At 52.6% G+C, this 18,992-nt stretch overlaps 1 protein-coding gene across 16 annotated transcripts in view; it reads right to left on the bottom strand.

The window, feature by feature from the left end:
- Window positions 1-18,992, bottom strand: part of ubr4 (ubiquitin protein ligase E3 component n-recognin 4) — a 63,034-nt gene that overhangs the window by 28,852 nt on the left and 15,190 nt on the right. For 10 of the 16 annotated variants that reach the window (XM_035383337.1, XM_035383343.1, XM_035383340.1 and 7 more), the window contains 38 exons: window positions 18,814-18,893; window positions 18,447-18,575; window positions 17,921-18,103; window positions 17,655-17,777; window positions 17,164-17,393; window positions 16,624-16,742; window positions 16,091-16,188; window positions 15,845-16,002; window positions 15,036-15,248; window positions 14,799-14,900; window positions 14,510-14,610; window positions 14,028-14,415; window positions 13,748-13,811; window positions 13,195-13,386; window positions 12,754-12,824; window positions 12,449-12,641; window positions 11,440-11,673; window positions 10,672-10,842; window positions 10,029-10,211; window positions 9,769-9,927; window positions 9,516-9,668; window positions 9,154-9,381; window positions 8,693-8,850; window positions 7,894-8,065; window positions 7,487-7,688; window positions 6,717-6,880; window positions 6,180-6,396; window positions 5,740-5,956; window positions 5,145-5,177; window positions 4,782-4,845; window positions 4,538-4,672; window positions 3,903-4,077; window positions 3,467-3,607; window positions 3,047-3,168; window positions 2,360-2,471; window positions 1,816-1,946; window positions 1,352-1,529; window positions 91-195 (listed from right to left, as the gene is read on the bottom strand). In XM_035383337.1, the coding sequence (XP_035239228.1) occupies window positions 91-195; window positions 1,352-1,529; window positions 1,816-1,946; window positions 2,360-2,471; window positions 3,047-3,168; window positions 3,467-3,607; window positions 3,903-4,077; window positions 4,538-4,672; window positions 4,782-4,845; window positions 5,145-5,177; window positions 5,740-5,956; window positions 6,180-6,396; window positions 6,717-6,880; window positions 7,487-7,688; window positions 7,894-8,065; window positions 8,693-8,850; window positions 9,154-9,381; window positions 9,516-9,668; window positions 9,769-9,927; window positions 10,029-10,211; window positions 10,672-10,842; window positions 11,440-11,673; window positions 12,449-12,641; window positions 12,754-12,824; window positions 13,195-13,386; window positions 13,748-13,811; window positions 14,028-14,415; window positions 14,510-14,610; window positions 14,799-14,900; window positions 15,036-15,248; window positions 15,845-16,002; window positions 16,091-16,188; window positions 16,624-16,742; window positions 17,164-17,393; window positions 17,655-17,777; window positions 17,921-18,103; window positions 18,447-18,575; window positions 18,814-18,893 (5,898 nt within the window). The remainder of the gene's footprint in view (window positions 1-90; window positions 196-1,351; window positions 1,530-1,815; window positions 1,947-2,359; window positions 2,472-3,046; window positions 3,169-3,466; window positions 3,608-3,902; window positions 4,078-4,537; window positions 4,673-4,781; window positions 4,846-5,144; window positions 5,178-5,739; window positions 5,957-6,179; window positions 6,397-6,716; window positions 6,881-7,486; window positions 7,689-7,893; window positions 8,066-8,692; window positions 8,851-9,153; window positions 9,382-9,515; window positions 9,669-9,768; window positions 9,928-10,028; window positions 10,212-10,671; window positions 10,843-11,439; window positions 11,674-12,448; window positions 12,642-12,753; window positions 12,825-13,194; window positions 13,387-13,747; window positions 13,812-14,027; window positions 14,416-14,509; window positions 14,611-14,798; window positions 14,901-15,035; window positions 15,249-15,844; window positions 16,003-16,090; window positions 16,189-16,623; window positions 16,743-17,163; window positions 17,394-17,654; window positions 17,778-17,920; window positions 18,104-18,446; window positions 18,576-18,813; window positions 18,894-18,992) is intronic. The other 6 variants (XM_035383348.1, XM_035383350.1, XM_035383345.1 and 3 more) reach the window with 4 other exon arrangements.

Genomic DNA, 18,992 nt, shown 5'->3' with positions numbered 1-18,992 from the left:
CACACACACACACACACACGCCTTTACTCATATAGCATTCTGAGACAGCTTCTGGGTGTAGCGGAGGAGCGCCGTGGTGTGGCTCGTTACCTGACGCTGTGGTGTCAGACAGGGTGCCTGCGTCCAGGGAGGAGGAGCTGGGGGCCTGGCCAGAGAGCCCCAGACTCTGGAGCCCCAGAGCGCTGCTGCTGCTGCCTGTACCAGCACAACACAGAGCTTCAGTACACACATCCACAACATATACAGCTTCAGTACGCACATCCACAACACACAGCTTCAGTACGCACATCCCCAACACACACAGCTTCAGTACGCACATCCGCAATGCACAGCTTCAGTACACACATCCACATCACAGCTTCAGTACACACATCCACAACATATACAGCTTCAGTACGCACATCCGCAACACATACAGCTTCAGTACACACATCCACATCACAGCTTCAGTACACACATCCACAACATATACAGCTTCAGTACGCACATCCGCAACACATACAGCTTCAGTACACACATCCACAACACAGCATCAGTACACATGAAGCTTCATGTACCCAATAGCTTCAGTCTATACGAACAGTGTTGGGTGATGATAGGATATATTAGGGATATAGGGGTCTATATGAGCAGTGTGGGGTGATGGGAGGGATACAGTGGTATATATGAGCAGTGTGGGGTGATGGGAGGGATATATTAGGGATATAGGGGTCTATATGAGCAGTGTGGGGTTTGGGAGGGGTACATTAGGAATGCAGCAGCAGTGCGGGGTGATGGGAGGGATATAGGGGTCTATATGAGCAGTGTGGGGTGATGATAGGATATATTAGGGATATAGGGGTCTATATGAGCAGTGTGGGGTGATGGGAGGGATACAGTGGTATATATGAGCAGTGTGGGGTGATGGGAGGGATATATTAGGGATATAGGGGTCTATATGAGCAGTGTGGGGTTTGGGAGGGGTACATTAGGAATGCAGCAGCAGTGCGGGGTGATGGGAGGGATATAGGGGTCTATATGAGCAGTGTGGGGTGATGATAGGATATATTAGGGATATAGGGGTCTATATGAGCAGTGTGGGGTGATGGGAGGGATATATTCGGGATATAGGGGTCTATATGAGTAGTGTGGGGTGATGGGAGGGATATAGGGGTCTATATGAGCAGTGTGGGGTGATGGGAGGGATATAGGGGTCTATATGAGCAGTGTGGGGTGATGGGAGGGACATATTAGGGATATAGGGGTCTATGTGAGCAGTGTGGGGTTTGGGAGGGGTACATTAGGAAGGCAGCAGCAGTGTGGGGTTTGGGAGGGGTACATTAGGAAGGCAGCAGCAGTGCGGGGCAGGGACCTTGCTGGTCCTGCTGCAGGCTCAGGGCGATGGCCAGCTCCACCATGGTCTCGTCGTCGGCGTCGGGCGGGATGTCCAGCATGGGCGGGAAGCCCTCGGCGCCGGCCAGCAGCGCCTCCAGCGGCGACGGGTTCCCGTTGTTCACGTTCTCCGCCGTCTCCAGCACCATGGACTCGGACTGCGGCGCAAAGAGAGAGAGGGATTACATAACAACCGCCTGCTCCGAGGGTGGCGGGGGCGGGGGGGGTCACCATATGCCTGTCTCTCTGAGTCACTCAGCAGGCTGTACCCTCAGTGTGCCCTTGCTCTCATTACCCGTGTGATTATGTGTACCCTGTAATTATCTTGTCGTGGTGGCCTTGTGAGTCACTGTTATGTGTAATTTGCATTCAGACAGGCTCATTGCAATGCAAACACCGCCCCCTGCAGGCCTGAGCAGGAGTCTGTCGTTTAGCCAAACTCACCACCATCTCAAAATCGCCGTGATCCACCTCGCCTTGCTCCTGGCCCTCCTGCTGGCCCCCGTCTCCGCCCGTGATGCCCGACGGCTGCATCTTATCGTCCGCGTCGTCGTCGTCATCGTCGTCTTTGTCTCCTGCGGGGGGGCGGAGAGAGCGCGTGTTAACCACGACAATTGAAACGCGGCAAAAGCATGCAGGGGGGTTTATGAGAGAAGGGTTGGCTGTTACACACGGGGCTGATGTGGGAGGGGCAGTTCTTACTCAAGGAAAGGGCAGTTTTTACACATGGGAGGGGCAGTTCTTACTCAAGGAAAGGGAAGTTTTTACCCACGGGAGGGGCAGTTCTTACTCAAGGAAAGGGCAGTTTTTACCCATGGGGGGGCAGTTCTTACTCAAGGAAAGGGCAGTTTTTACGCATGGGAGGGGCAGTTTTTACCCATGGGAGGGGCAGTTCTTACTCAAGGAAAGGGCAGTTTTTACGCATGGGAGGGGCAGTTCTTACTCAAGGAAAGGGCAGTTTTTACCCATGGGGGGGGGCAGTTCTTACCCATGGGGGTGTTGGAGCGCGGGGGCGAGGGCAGGGTCACATGTCTCCGTTTGTTCCGTGGTCTCAGCACGCGAATCAGAGCCTGCTTACAGGCGAAGCTCACCGCCGTGTCCTGCAGCCCAAAGAGAGAGCCCGTCAAAACCACACACACACACACGCGCAAAGACACACAGATACACACGCGCACACAGGCATACACACACGCACACACACACAGACAGAGACACAGACACACAGACATACACACACACACGTACAGACACGCAAAGACACACAGATACACACGCGCACGCAGGCATACACACATGCACACACACACACGTACAGACACGCACAGACACACAGATACACACACACAGACAAAGACACAGACACACACACACACACTACTGTGTCAGCAAGGCCAGGGAAATCACACACGACTACAGGACAGAACCACCAGGAGAACAGGCAGTTTAAGACCACTATCAACACTGTCCTAGGCTGCCAGGTTCAGATTCACATTAAAGATTCAGGTTGTTTCTGTGGTTTTGCAGGCAGACACACACACAGAGACAGGATTTAAAAATGCTACTGAATAAAGTGTTAGAGTCCAAACATTAGTTCTGCTCTCCCAGGAAATATGTGCTTGCTACAGTAACAGGGGGGTAACCCCTGAGGTTCTGGGGGCGTTCTGTGCAAACCCACCGGACAGAGCAGCATCTGCATGTAGATTTTGGCGGCCACGTTGATGCAGTCCAGCTCGCAGGTGCAGTAGCCGTGGATGATGTCCACCAGCGCGTTGACTGTGGCCTCGATGTGGGTCAGGCCTGTGGGAGACACAAGGGAGAGCTCTGTGAGAGCTCTGTGACCACAGCTGGGAGAGCAGGCACAATGACATCTTTATCATACGTGTACCCAACAAGCGTCTGAAACTATAACTTTCACAAATGCTTAAACATAAAAATAACAAGGCAGTGCTTAGTACACACACACACACACGTGCACGCTCACGCTCACACACGCGTGCCCACACACACTTTGATCGATGACCATTATAACAGCAGAGCTGCAGATATGTAGATATTTTATTATACCGGACAGAATTAACCATATGTCCCCGTGTACCTGGGAGGCAGGCAGGAGCCAGGAAGGCGTTCTTGGGCTTGAGAGCGTGGAGTTTCCAGAAGTTATTCACCAGCTGCATGATGAAGTTGCAGCCCTCGCTCTCCAGCGACTTCTGACCATCCTTATCCTCCTCTGCCATTTCTGGGGAGAACCGCACAGTCATATGTAGCATGTAGCATGTAGGCGCACTGCTGTGTCATACAGTGTGTAGAATGTAGCATGTAGGCGCACTGCTGTGTCATACAGTGTGTAGAATGTAGCATGTAGGCGCACTGCTGTGTCATACAGTGTGTAGAATGTAGCATGTGCGCGCAGTGCTGTGTCATACAGTGTGTAGAATGTAGCACGTGCGCGCAGTGCTGTGTCACACGACGTGTAGCATGCGGGCGCGCTGCAGTCTGCGGGGTAACAGGACGGCAGGAGGATGCTGGGATACCCGTGTCTGAGAGCGGCAGCTTGGACTCGGTGAAGTGCACCAGGTTGTTGGGCCTCATGATGGCGATGGAGCGCGCGGTGATCACCAGCCGCTGGAACACGTCGGGGTCCAGGTCCTTGCCCTCGCGGCTGCAGCTGCTCAGGCACTGCACGGCGTTGCTCAGCAGAGACTGGTCCTGCGTGGAAAATGGCCGCCGCATTCACAACCCAGCGAGTACGACGCGTACGACACACAGAACACGGCTCCAGACCGCGCACTACGCTGCACTACGCTGCACTACGCCCATAACGTCATTACATAAAAGGATTTTTATATGTATACACACAAGCCCACTGGATACTAAAATTACATGTTGTATAACAAATAATAATATTCACTTAAATTCTTCACAGTGCTAAAGGATAAATGCCACTGTATTGCCTAGTATATGTAGCTTCGTTCAGTTTTTATACACCCAGGTTGAGAGCAATCACTCTTTTTCCATCACCTGGCCAAGAGCTGCAATGACCAATAAACATTTGACAGCCAATACAAAGTTTGAACCGATATCAAATACAGTAAAATAAGAAACACACAGCAATAAAACAGGAAATGAAAGGGAAGGCAGTAAAAGCAGAGCCGGCTGACGGGCACACCTTGTGGTTGTGGTAGGCAGTGCGGCTGGTGTGCAGGCTGGCCAGCAGGCCCTTGGTCTGCTGCTGGACCCCAGCAGGGGTGGGCATGGACAGCAGGAGAGTGGCCAGCTCCAGGGCTGCGGACTTGTTCTTCTCCTGCAAGGGGAGAGGCTGTTAGATTAGAGCGAGAGAGAACCGCCCGGTCTGAGCGCCACGCCCAGTCCCACCGTAACACCCAATCCCAGCGTTGCGTCTGCCTACTTGCCTTTTCATTGGTGGAGCACACGGCGAAGCAGCTCTCCAGAGCTTCGAGGGAACTCACCACCAGCCTGGGGAAGAGAGTTGAGTCACAACGAGCGAACCGCTAGCATTCTGATTCAAGTCAGCCAAGTAAGAACAACAGAAAGCCGCACTTGAAATGGAGACAAGAAAACTCTCCTGCTTTTGTGAGGGAACACAAGCTCAGATAAATAAATCTGCGTATATTTAAGCAAACCTTTGTTAAGAAAGCATTTCTTTTTTTAAAATTTTTTTAATGTGGCTTGTTAATATTTTTTCTTGCCTCTGTACACACGCACACACACACGCAAACACCATGCCAACAAGCAGAGAAGGGGTGGTTACTAACCGGTCCAAGGTGGATAAGGACTCAGTTTCACAACTTTTTTTAAAAACATTTTGGGAGCAAAGAAAAAGAAAAATGTGTGAGGTTCACAGAAAGAAACAAGTGAAAAAATGACTCAATGCAACAGAGCAAACGGGAGCGTGCAGATAAGGACATCATGAAGGCAGCCATGCACTGAACACACCACACACTCCCACAATGCCCCTCTCCTGAACGCTTCTGACTCTCTAACACGCCCATTTACACAATCAAAATAAGTCTCCTCTGTTTATGGACATTACAGCAACCTAGCTAGACAAATAAAACAGAATTTCATTTCAACGTCAATTTTCAACTTTCAAGAGAAATGGCAATAGCTTACCTTCACGGTAATAAAAAACTAATAAAAAAGTTTACCAAAACTCAAAAAAAAATCTTATAAAACTGTCAGCAGTGGTCAAAAAAGTAGATATTTAACATCAACTTAAATCAACATCAGTTCTGTAGATTGACATTAATGTTTCGCAGTCTTTGGTCTTTGACTATACAGTAAGTATATACAGTGGGGGTGTGACTTGCCCCCCCGGGCCCCGCCCCCAGGCCCCGCCCCTGCCCGTACCTCTCCAGCACGGTGCCGCTGGCCGAAGTGGGGGTGGCGATGTCGCTGTCGCTGGTGCCGTTGCCCTGGTTGAGGTTGGGGCTGCACACGTTGTTGACGGAGGCGGAGGGGAAGTCCTCCGGAGGCTCGTCCGGCCAGCCAAACTGCTCCTTGGTCTTCCCGTAAATCTTAATGGAGTCCAGCATGGTGACGCCGGCAGGGTCCACCGACGCTCCGACTGCAGGGAGAGAGGGAGAGGCAGGGAGAGAGGGAGGGAGGGAGGGACAGAGAGTGAGGAGGAGGGGGAGGAATGGAGGGAGGGAGAGCAAGAGAGAACAGGAAAAGAAGAGGAGAGAGAGAAAAGAGCTCAGGTAAGGTGACAACCACCTCCTATCTCAGCACTGCATCTAATATGCAGGCATTACATAATGAGTTGCTCTCCGGGGGGATGCATTCCTTACTGAAGATGGAGAGCTTCTTGTCGGCCTGCAGGGCCTCCTCGCGGGTGAAGGGGAAGTCGAACCAGCGCGAGCGGGTCAGGTTCATCTGCATGGTGCGGCCGAAGATCTCCACGTAGGAGGGCGCCCGCTCGATGGCCTGGGTGCCCACCTGCACCCGCATGCCCGTCATCACCATGGAGCTGTTGTTGTTGACGGCCTCCACGGTGAAGCCTCCAGGCTGAGGGGAGAGCAAGGCGCATGAAATGTAAGCGTTTGGCATCGTGAAGCATGGCACCGAATGATCCCTCAATCAAACAACATGGCAGCTCTGAGTGAACATTAGTTTCACTGGCTAGGCACATAAAAAATGTGAAAAAAAAAACATATTTGAATGAGCACTATTTTGTTTACATCTCTAGAGTGGAATCAATGATGGAGAGCACCACACGTCTGGGTTGGAGCACTTGGGTAAATCATCACTAATAGAGGAACACTGGCAGAGCCGATCCCTGAGACCGGATAAACGGCGGTATGGGAATGATAGAGGGTCGACCGTACCTTGGTGTTGGCCACGTACATCCCGGTAGAGTTGAGGCGGTGCTTGATCTGCTGACCGTTGTAGACCTGCAGCAGGTCGTTCCCTCCAAACTCCACCTCGGTCAGCTGCTGGTTGTGCTCAAAGAAGTCCACGGGGAAGGTGACCTGGCTGGATGTGCGTGTGGCTGGAACACAGAGCACGTCTGGGGTCAGTAACTCATGCAAAGTAACCGATATCTCTGATAATAAGGTTAAGTGCAGTAAAGAACTGGGTCAAATACGTATTTGTTTTGGATTCAAATACTTTTCTGTGGTCCATTGATCTTGCCTGGTGTAACTGAACCTGCCAATATGACCAGAAGGCGGGCTTTGCACTTTTTGAGAGTATTTCATTGGTTCCTGTACACCAGACAAGAACAATAAAGCGTAGAAAACTATTTGAATTCCAAAACAAATACGTATTTGACCCAGGTCTGGTGAAATACGGAGTGAGGTAGAGCAATATGCAGTATGGAATGGTGCAGTGTACTGTACTGCAGTATGGAATGGTGCAGTGCAGTGCAGTATGGAATGGTGCAGTGCAGTGCAGTATGGAGTGGGGTACAGCACTGTGCAGTATGGAGTGAGGTAGAGCACTGTGCAGTATGGAGTGGTGCAGTGCAGTGCAGTATGGAGTGGGGTACAGCACTGTGCAGTATGGAGTGGGGAACAGCACTGTGCAGTACGCAGTGGTGCAGTGCAGTGCAGTATGGAGTGCAGTGGATAGAACGCCGCACGGCGGTCTCGCTCACTGGTGGCGGCGGCCTTGCGCTTGCGGACGGGCTTCATGATGCTGATGACGCTGCTGGGCTGCAGTGACGGCTGCAGCCAGTAGGAGGTGTTCTCCACGTTGGCCATGTAGATGCGCAGGCTGCCGTCCTCACACAGCAGGATCATGGTGGTGCGCTGCTGCTCGTTGCTGGCCGTGTGGCGGATCGCCACCATGTCCTGGATCTGAGGAGAGAGAGGGGATGGGGGGGTAGGGGTTATCCCATCTCATTCTGCGGGGGTAAGCACATGAGTGGTGTGTGTGCATACGTGTGTGTGTGTGTGCATGGGGATGTGTGTGTGTGTGAGCGTGTGTGTGTGTGTGTGTGTGTGCGTGGGGATGTGCGTGTGTGTGCGTGTGTGTGCGTGTGCATGAGGGCCTGTAACAAACCTTGGCTTTAGCGGGCAGTGTTTTGATCTCCTGGATGAGGAAGATGTCGGGCTTCACCATGATGACCAGGGGGATGCCCGAGGTCTGCTGCACACAGCACACGAGGCCTGGGTGGTTCATCACCTCCGACCACTGGCAGAGTGCCGGGGACGTCTTACTGCCCCCGTTAGAGCTGCACAGGGACACACAGCAAAGTTATCACACTGGGAATCAGAGTCCCCATTAGAGCTGCACAGAGACACACAGCGTTATCACACTGGGAATCAGAGTCCCCATTAGAGCTGCACAGAGACACACAGCAAAGTTATCACACTGGGAATCAGAGTCCCCATTAGAGCTGCACAGAGACACACAGCAAAGTTATCACACTGTGGATCAGAGTCCCCATTAGAGCTGCACAGAGACACACAGGAAAGTACAAAAGAAGGGCAGACAGTCCTGCTCTCCTTTAAAAACAGAAACTGTAAAAGCCATACCCAGTTTAAAAGCCTGTCAAGCAAATTACAACAGACCACAGCGCTGCAGAGTACTTAACAGATAGTTACATTAAAACTGACAGAGCAGAACAACCACTACAAGGTAAGAAACTTATTTCATTATTTATCCAACGTTTCTCATTTGCACTGACGACTTCGGGAATGACTGTGCGAGTAAGGCATGCGACTGTTCAGCCAATCAGATGTAGGGAGATAACTACAAGGGCAGGTGTAGAGAGATTGTTTTCTCTGAGGGACTTTACTGGACTTTCACAGCTGACGGGGACCTTTAACTGAAGTCCTGGTGTGGAGACGCGACTCACCCTTTGACATTAATGGTGAAGAGTCTCTGCAGGTCCATGGTGCTGCGGTTGACGGTGGCAGCGAAGGACTTGCCCTGGCTGTAGCTGAAGAACAGCATCTGCAGGACGTGGGAGTAGTACACCGAGACTCCGCCCCCTGCCACCTGCCCGTTGCTGTCCTGTAACACGGCGCGCACGTGTGTGTAGCATGTGCGTTTACATCCCAGGATAAACATATATGTATCTGAATGTGTGTGTGCGAGTGCTCAAATGTACAGTATGTACTGTATGTGTCCAGTATGAGTCTGTATATACATAGTATGAATACAGTACGTGGGTGTGTATATATCTCTATAAACATACGTGTATCCATGGGTATGAATATTTGCCTGCATATGCACGTGTGTGCATGAGTTTGTGTGTGTGTGTGTGTGTGTGTGTGTGTGTGTGTGTGTGTGTGTCTGTATAAACGTGTCCCTTACCTTGAGGTCCTCGTGGTTGATCTCCAGCACGTTGGTGACGTAGAAGGGTCCATGCTGTGCACTGCTGGACTCGTCCATCACCTGCGTGTAGATGTAGCCGGCCGAGGACATGATGGCGATGATGTTCTTGCCCTCCTCGCTGAAGAGGAAGGTGGCGTCGCGGATCTTGGAGCTCGGCAGCAGGAAGTAGAACATGGGGCTCAAAGCGTCCACAGAGAGGTCGTAGATCTGAGGGGAAACCACAACCACCGCCAAGATTCATTTTCACACTGATTTATATAACATTACTCATTTATTCATATTCTTTTTTATAGTTTTAGACTGATTGCAGGCTCAGAGTTGAGGAGGCAGCGGAGGAACACCTTGACGAAGTCGGCGGTGATGATGGCCAGTTCGGTCTGGGATCCGGGCAGCCAGATGGCCTTGATGATGAAGTTGCCGGTAGCCAGCTGGGGGTGCAGGACCAGGTGGTCCGAAACCGAGCCGGTGCTACTGAAGGTCAGAACGTGGCAGTCCTGCGGCGAGAGAGAGAGAGAGAGAGAGAGGACATGATCAGAACCCGTCACTAACACCCTCACGCTCCTGAACCCTGAACTGTGAACCCCGAACCCTGACCTTGAGGCCGCACACCGCCAGGTAGTCCTCGTTGCAGGGGTTCCCGGTGAGGCTGAGGACGGTGAAGGGCACGGGGGCGGACGCCAGGCGGGTCAGGGTCAGCTTCCTCTTGCTGGAGTCGGCCTGCTTCAGGAGGGCGGACAGCTGCAGCACGGTGATCTGCCGGGGTCAGGGGTCAGAGGTCAGAGGTTAGGCACAGGCGCCCTGCCGGAGCGCGAGCGGAACGGCGCGGCGCGCGGTTTCGGGGCTCGGCGCCGTACCTTGCCCTTCTCGTGGCTGACGGCCAGGTGCTGGCGGCGGCCGTGGGGGGAGGACAGCACGCACATGGCCACGCGGCGCAGCACGTGGGCGCTGATCAGCTGCCGGATGGTCTGGCCCTGGTCCCCGCTGTAGTTCATCCGCACGTTCTCAAACGCGCCCTCCTGGGAGCCCAGCGTGGGCACCTGCCGCCATGGAAACGGACAGTTAGCCACCGACCGCGATCCTCCGCACATCAGACGGCATCATTAAGAGGGCCGAATCAGAGACACCGCAATTCCCACACTGTGGCTGAGGGAGGACGTGGTTGGTGCGTGAAGCCACGTGTATCACACGCCCTTCAGCACACAATTACACCAATTTAACTAAATACTACACGGAACACCAGCCAATTTCATCCAGTAGGCGGGTCACACAAAAATACGTTCGCTCATATGGGATGCAGGTTTAGAAAGTTTGGGAAACTTGGCCTGATTCACTAATCCTGACAGTATGTGGATCGACTGAGGTCGTGAGCTTAGAAGAGCATGAGCCAAACACATGACTATAAGATCTGTGTAAATTTCTTTGAGTCATAGATCTAAACTAAGGGCTGTCTCAAACCTGTACTGTCCGTTTAGATAAGGCCTAATTCAGACTGCTCACCATAAGCTGGTCTGTCATCTCCACGGTCTTGTCCTGGGTGTGGAGCTCGTTCAGGGCGTGCTGGGCGCGGCTGCTGCTGCCCACGGCCGAGGCCTGCTGGAAGTTGGTCTGGATGGCGTCCATCAGGAAGATGAGCATCTCCAACACTTGGGGCGCTGTTGAGGAGCCCGACTGAGGCAGGGCACAAGAGCACGGACTGAGGACACGTTCCGTCGCATGGTGGCAGTTTTACAGACACACTTAAGAGGCAGCTAAAACCCATGTCACATATCTGCTACCTACACTGGAGCTACATTAAACAGAGAGCTTGAGAATACTTTTCTCCAAAAGAAAACACCATATGTTATTACGATTAGAAGTTAATTCCTTACAACAGCGGCAAAAGAATGTCATTTGATGGCTATTAGAGTCTATTAATAATGACAATGTGACCTTTCCCCACTCCAGGAAGTGTTGATTTTACAACTGTGGTCGCCTTACATAATGTCAAGAATGTGGAAGACCAACATTGCTACAATCAGCAGAGTCACCAGTTCTCACACCCTCACCTTTTCCTGCAAACAGCATGGGCAGAGAGCATACTGTACTGAAGCTTTATGACGTAGCCTTGCACCTATCGAGCTCTACTAGTAGTTTGCTAATGTCAAATACACCTTTCTGTAAAAGTCATTTTGGCTATGAGAGTCTACCTTACGGTAAGTAAATAAACATTCCCAGCGCCCCCCGTTTGACCCCCTCAGACAGTAGTCACCCCCCCTGCCCCCTCACCACTTGCGCCAGCAGTTCCTCTCGGCAGCCCTCGATGTTCTTGCACACGCTGCTCTTCTTGGGCTTGTCGTCGTCGCCCGCTTTGCCCTCGCAGATGGTGACCCGGCCCTTGTCGGCGGGCGAGGCGCTCTGGTGGCGGATGGCACTCTCGGGCACCCGCGGCTCGCTCTGGAAGGCAGACGACTCCTTCATGGTGGAGCTAATGCCGCTGCTGGGGCTGCGCTTAACCAGAGCCTGTACACACGCACACACACACACACACACACACACGCACACACGCACACACGCATAAACACACGCACGCGTGCGCATACACACACACACACAGAAAACACACACACGGATGTACACAGACACACACAAACGTACACACACACACGCATGTACAGACACACACACACACACATACGCAGACACACACACGCACACATGCACAGCAGGGTCACAACACAGTGGTGACTGGGGACACCTTACAGTAGAGAGCAGGTGAGACCAGCATGCCATAGTCTACTTCAGGTTACAACACACAGCTAACCTGCGTTAACACGTTAGCACGTTAGCACGTTTAGTAGAATTACACTTCGCAAGGCAAATCATCCCATTCATTCATCATTAGACACGGGGCAGCATGCACATGTTACAAAATTAACTGTCACTTTACAAAGCTTTTTGGTCCAACACAAATTACTAATCCTTCAAATAAAAATGACATTAATAATCTTTAAAATAATCCACTATTTGTTTCTCTTTACCCAACCCTGTCTTTCAGTCTTTCACTATTTAAGAGAATTGAGGAGCAAAAAACTTTGAAAGCAACCCTGAAAGGTTTGCCGTATCACTCAGTAAATTAATGAGGGAAGGGGAAAAAAAAAAACCAAACAGAAAACAGGCTAACATCACAAAGGGCAAGACGGGGGAGGGGTATCATTACTGTATAGACAAACCCTGCAGAACCGAAACAGAAACGGTGATAATAAAAGGAGGAAAATGATTGGCAAGCCAAAGTTACCGCAGTAGATCTCTTCCCATGGTGACCTGAGGCACTCGGTCTCACCTGGCAGCTGCCATCCTCTTTGGCCCCGCAGTCGCAGAAGAAGGAGCCATATTTGGCATAGGAGATCTCATGGTCTTTGTGACAGACCTTGGCACACACTGTGCACACACCTACCCCATCCACCATCTTACAGGTGTGACAGTGGTACCTGTACGGCGAGAAGACCACACTGAGGCTTAGTCCCTGGGCACAGGCAAGTTTAGGGGAAACAGTGGGGGGGGGGGGGGGGGGGCGGGTTGTGCTCGAGACCCTTCTCTTACCAGTGCTGGTTCATGAATTCTTTCTGTGTGATGGTGAAGGTGCACAGTTTATTGCACAGTGAATCTTCATCCTAGGACACACAAGGAGCCGTCAGAGCAGGGCAGGTGCTTTATTATACGGCAGTATATATCCATGTGACCTCAGCCAAGAACGTTCTGGAAAAAGTTCCTTACACAGTGCCATGGAGTACTTTTAAAAAAGAATCAAACTGATTGATTTACTTAAACTGACATTTGACTTGTTGTTTGTTTGTAGAGCTGGATATTTCCTGAAGGTTCAGAGGTTCAGAAGGGTTCAAGAGCAGAAACCCTGTGATTCTTACCTGTGAATGTCCAATTGCTAACGGGGCCCGGTCAAAAGCTACCTCACATTGTAGCAAGTTACGTTCAAACCCCCCCTCCAAAAAAGTACGTAGAATAAACGTTTCCCACCCCCCTCACCGAGTCTTCGGCCTGCGAATCCTCCTCTTCCACAGCCAGCTCCTCCACCCAATCAGAGTCCACCTCGATGGCTTTCTCCTCCCCGTCCACCAGCAGCTGGGCGGAGCCGTGGCCCCCGCTCTGCCGCAGGGCGTTCATCACGTCCGCCAGGTAGGAGATGACATGGCAGGCGCACTCCAGCATGCTCGCGTGCTGAAAAACACACACGTACGCACACACACACGCACGCGTACACGTACACACACACACACACACACACACACACACACACACACACACACACACACACACGTACACACACACGCAGAGACACACACACGCATGCAGAGACACACACACGCACACGTACACACACACACAAACACACACACACACACACACACACACACACACACGTACACACACACACAAACACACACACACACACACACACACACGTACACACACGTACACACACACACACACACGCAGAGACACACACGCAGATAAGCTTTCAGTTCGGGAGGCTGTGGGCAGGCCGCGGGAGTCATAGTGAAAGAAGAGTAAGTCGCACCTTTCCCTGTGACACGTTGGAGCTCACTTTCTCCACCACGTTCTTCTGTGTCAGGTACTTTTTACTGAGAAAACAGAGCAGGCGAGTTTGTAATGTGCATGCAACAGTGGCAAACAATGGAAACGGCATTTTGAAAGAGAATATTTTACAAAGATGGGCGTGGATATTTTCAACAAAAAAAATGTACATGTCCCATGGAACAGTGTTTAACTTCAAAAAAGTCAAATGCAAGATCAATGATGTACGTCCAATGTACTCTCAAGGGCTCCCTGTCACTCACCATCTCATCAGCCAATCGACAGCCGCCCGGTGCAGCTGCAGGTGCCCCGCCCCCTGGCCGGCGCTGGCGAGGGTGGCCATGATGACCATGAGCTCGGGGAAGCCGGCGCCGTCGCCATTGGCCAGCATCTCGGTCGCCATGGGGACGAGGGTGCTGAGCAGCACGGTGCACACGCCCTCTCCCACCTGGCTGTTGTCACGGACGATGTAGCTGGTGAGCAGCTGCAGGAGCTGCCGGTTCTCCTGGACCGTGTCCAGCTGGTCCGAGTCCTTGGGGGGCGAGGCGGTCATTCGGGTGAGCCAGGCCTGCAGCCGGACGGGCTCCACGCAGGCCAGCTGGGCCAGGGACCCACACAGGCACAGCAGACTGGGGTTCGGGCTCTTCTCCGCTGGGGGGAGAGGGAGACACAGGACAAACGTCAGGGGGCGGGGTCACGCGGAAAAGTCCCGCCTCACATGGGTGCGAGCAGAAGAGACACTCACTGAGCTGGAAGAGCTTGGTGAAGAACTTGAGGACCCTGTTGCAGAACTTGGCGGACAGGTTCTCATTGGCCGTCGCCATCATGATCTGCACCAGCTCGCCGCTGCGAAGGACAAACACACGGCAGAGTGAGTAGAAGGGAGGGAAGAGACAGACAATAGGGTAAGGCCTTAAGCATTTTGTCCTGGCAACTGAAGCTCAGGAAGGGCTTTAAGCATTTTGTCCTGGTGACTACAGCTCAGGTAAGGCTATGGTGTTTTGCTCTGGTGACTGAAGCTCAGGCGGGCGTACCTGAATGAGAAGAACTCCTCCATGGCTTTGCGAACCTGGCTGCTCTCCAGCTGTTTCTCCAGGTACTGCAGGCACTCCTCCAGCACAGACTCATCCAGACCACTGAGAGAGGAAAGCAGGGTTATATACACACACACACACACTCACACCACTGAGAAAGCAAAGCAGTGTTACACACACACACACACACACAAACACACAAAGTTCAGAGTATTTCAGCAGACGGGCAGCGCAGACCTGTTGGGGTCGGCGTGGTTGGCGATGATGTTGTAGCAGCCGGTGACGAGGCGCTCGTAGACGCGGGCCAGGAACTCGTCCGACTCGGCGGGGCCCAGGATGCGCTCCAGGGACGTGCTGCTGATCTCGGCCACGCTCTCAGTGCTGCTCTCCAGCAGCAGGGGGAGCAGCGTGCGGATCACCTGCGGCGGGTTCAGCTCCTCCGGGCACCAGCTGGGGAGAGCAGGGGGACGGCTCAAACAGGGCACGCGCACTGCGGCGTTTAAAAAGCCCCTCTCTAACACGGGGCACCCGATAAGCACCTCTCGTATGGGGCATCTCTAACACTGGGCATGGCATACACAGAGCACATTTTAAAAAGCCCCTCTCTAACACGGGGCATCTGATAAGCATCTCTCACATGAGGCATCTCTAACACTGGGCAGGGTATACACACCATAATTTAAAAACTGGAAACTCTAAAACAGGGCATCTGATAAGTGGGGCATCTATGACATAGGGCATCTCCAACTGGGCAGGACATACACTCCACAATTTAAAAAGCCCTTCTCCAACACAGGGCAACTGAAACATGGGGAATATCTTGTGAGATGGGGTCTCTCTACACAGAAGCCAGGTGACACACAGGGCACTGTCTATCCACTCAAGCTCTCTCACAGGAGCACTGCAAAGCCATTCAATTCCCAGCTTACAGAAATACCCACAGACACCTCTCTCAACACCATGCACTACAGACTGCTTTATAACCAGCGGTAATGAAGCTGCTGAGATTCAGAACAGGGCAGAGAGGAGTCGGCTTCCATCCTTACACGATGAGGTCCCCGCTCAGCCGCACCAGGGACAGCAGGATGTGCTTGAGGGAGGAGGCCAGCGGCAGCGACTGGCTGCTGAGCGTGCCCAGATGGGCCGCCTGGATGGCGCTGATGTAGCTCTCTGACGGGATGGTGTCGTTGGCGAAGGCGTTTCTCTGAGGGAGGAAGCGCACGGACAGGTCAGGGCCCTGCGATTCGGGGGCCGGGGGCATACGGGGGTGCGGAGAGCGGAACAGGGCATACCCAGGACCCGATGTTGGGGAACTCGTTGGTGTGGATGTTGTTCCACGTCTCGCACAGCGTCTGCACGGCCGACGGGAGGTTCTGCATCACCGTCTGACCTGGAGATCCCACACAGACACAAAGCCTTCATTTCACAGCGCTCCAGAGAAAAGCATGATGGGATACATCCAGTGGCACAAAAGATTCTTAGAGAAAAGATGAGAAAAAATAACCCCATCCTAAAATAACTACACATCTACAAAAAGAGTATGAACAGCAGTTATAATCAAACAGTAACCTGAAATCAAACATTTCTCCTTAACTTTAATTGAAATTGAAATGCTAGGTTTTTTCCTTCCCAACCTCAAAATCGCTTGCCAGTCTTCTGATGAATGTAAGTTAATATTTAAGCATCTGTATTAGAGTTAGAGATAAATGCAGACTGAACCCGGGCCCAGAGTGAGAGCTGAAAGAGCAGAAGCAGGACTGGCGGAGCGTGTAAGGGTCCGCACGCGCGCGTGTGTGTGTGTGTGTGTGCGTGCGCGCGTCCTCACCCAGCACGTTGGCCTTGCAGCGCGTGGAGCCGATGGAGAGCACAGCGGCGTACCCCTGCAGCTTCTCCTCAGAGGGCTTGCTCTCTCCCTCCTCAGGGAGGCTCATCAGGAGGTAGGACCTGCCACAGGCACAGACAGGAGGAGCAGCTTAAAACGAGCTACCACAGGCTAGCATACAGGCGCTTAAACCTAGATATAAGTCTACTGCCCCAGAGATATAGAGTGTGTGTACCTGGTAAAGGCGTTATAGGTGGGTGGGTGTGTGTGTGTGTGTGTGTGTGTACCAGGTAAAGGCGGTATAGGTGTGTGTGTGTGTACCTCGTAAACGCAGTACAGGTGTGTGTGTGTACCTGCTAAAGGCGTTATAGGTGGGTGTGTGTGTGTGTACCTGGTAAAGGCGGTATAGTTGGGTGTGTGTGTGTGTGTACCTGGTAAAGGCGGTATAGGTGTGTGTATGTGTGTGTGTGTGTACCTGGTAAAGGCGGTATAGGTGTGTATGCGTACCTGGTAAAGGCGTTATAGGTGTGTGTGTGTGTGTACCTGGTAAAGGCGGTATATGTGTCGATAAGCTGCAGAGTCGCTGGCAGCAGGTTCTTGGTGATCTCTGAGGATTTGCGGGGGTCGGTCTCGGCCGCCATCTTGGAGAAGTGCTCGTCCAGAGACACCTGCACCTTGGAGATGACCGCGTCCAGCGTGTACACCGTCTGCAGGTTGGGCACGAGGTGTAGGGGCAGGATGGCGTTGGGGTCCACGCTGCAGAAGGACGAAATCTACGGGAGGAAGAACACCGGGCTGTGAGCTGCGGGACGTCCCGGCCAGCACTGGAACATTCGTCCAAAGAGCAGCCCCCAATGACTGCCATCGTATCTGTACATAGTCCGTTTTAGAATGTCCTTTGTGGCCAGCTTCATTCATTTTCACTGGAGCGATTGTAACTATTTTGACACCACTCTTTGTGGAGAGCGTTACTGCTATAGCTCTAACTGTGAAAGGAAAGAGTAAAGCGGGAGAGCCTCAGGGGGAACGCGCACCTGTCGGGCGATGTACTCCTCCGCCAGCTCCACATCGTACTTCACCGCGCTGCACTTGGCGGCGGCCACCTCCATCAGAGAGGTAGCGTGGTCCGCCTTCATCCCCTGTTTCACCAGGTGCTCCTGATATCAGACAATATTAAACATCAACAACCAACACCGCAGGATTCCAGCCTCATGCACTTCAGTGGGAAACCAACACTACCAACAGAGCAATGAACAGAAGTGTATTAAATGTGACGGAGCGGCAGGCGGGCGGGGTTCACCTTGATCCAGGTGACGTAGGTGCTGACGCGTAGCCGGGACGACCAGCGCAGGGTGTGCAGGATGTCGCTCTCGCTCGGCTCGCTGCTGCCCGTCTTCAGCTGGTCCACGTAGGCCTTGGAGGGCGGGAGCACGCCCAGGATTCGCCACAGAACCAGGAAGTAGTACTGCAGGGAGCAGGCCTCCTGTGTGCGCAAACCCACACATTAACTCTTTAAGGTGTGAGGTCACATATGTAATTAGAATGTTCTTAATAGAGTTCTAGAACACCAACCTAAAATTAAAAAAAAAAATCTGAACTCTTCAAAGGGTTAGAGGGTTAACATCGGGGCACCATGGCCGTTTAAAGATGTCATTCCAGGATCGGAGTACGATGAAGAAATTCTCCACCTATGAAAAGCAGTTTCCTGCTCTTCAACACGCACACCTATTCAATTTTAAAGTGAAGAGCAGCACATTCCATTTTCCCCATATCTGGTGAAGTGCGCGCTCTGTGGGGAGGAAAGAGGAGCGGTCCGCGTCACGCACCATGGGGGTGATGGCCTTGTTCTCCTGCCTCCTGGCCGCGTCGAACTGGGAGCCGGCGGACAGCAGGGAGATCAGACAGGCGTACAGGTCGTCGTACTTCACCGCCCCGTTGAACAGCACCTGGAACACCTGCAGCGACACACGGCGGTCATCAGGGGTCAGCGGCGAGTCGCTTTCAAAGGCATTAGTGGCCATTAGTGAAACAGTTACGCTTCACTGACAAAAATGAACACCTTCAGTGACACACACACTTGAACAGGGCCAATGCTCACAAACTCCTCACTGCACACACTATAGTTTCCCTGTGCAACTTGCACACCTGGGGAAATAACACAGGTTTACCGGCCTGGGAGTACGGCGAGCTTACCTTGCTGTCCAGTCGGCTGTGGTCGTCCTCGGAAGCTTCCGGCGACAGCACGCAGTAGAACTTGGGCTGCAGCGTGGAGTCTAAACAGGAAACATTGAATGAGCGTTCTGATCGGGCAAGAGCGGTTCACGGCTGAGGCTGGTCTCCGCAATGTCCACAGAAATAAGGTACGAAACGAA

Source organism: Anguilla anguilla, chromosome 11, assembly GCF_013347855.1.
Source record: "Anguilla anguilla isolate fAngAng1 chromosome 11, fAngAng1.pri, whole genome shotgun sequence".
NCBI classification, from domain to species: Eukaryota; Metazoa; Chordata; class Actinopteri; order Anguilliformes; family Anguillidae; genus Anguilla; species Anguilla anguilla.
This window is presented reverse-complemented; position numbering and strand designations above follow the sequence as displayed.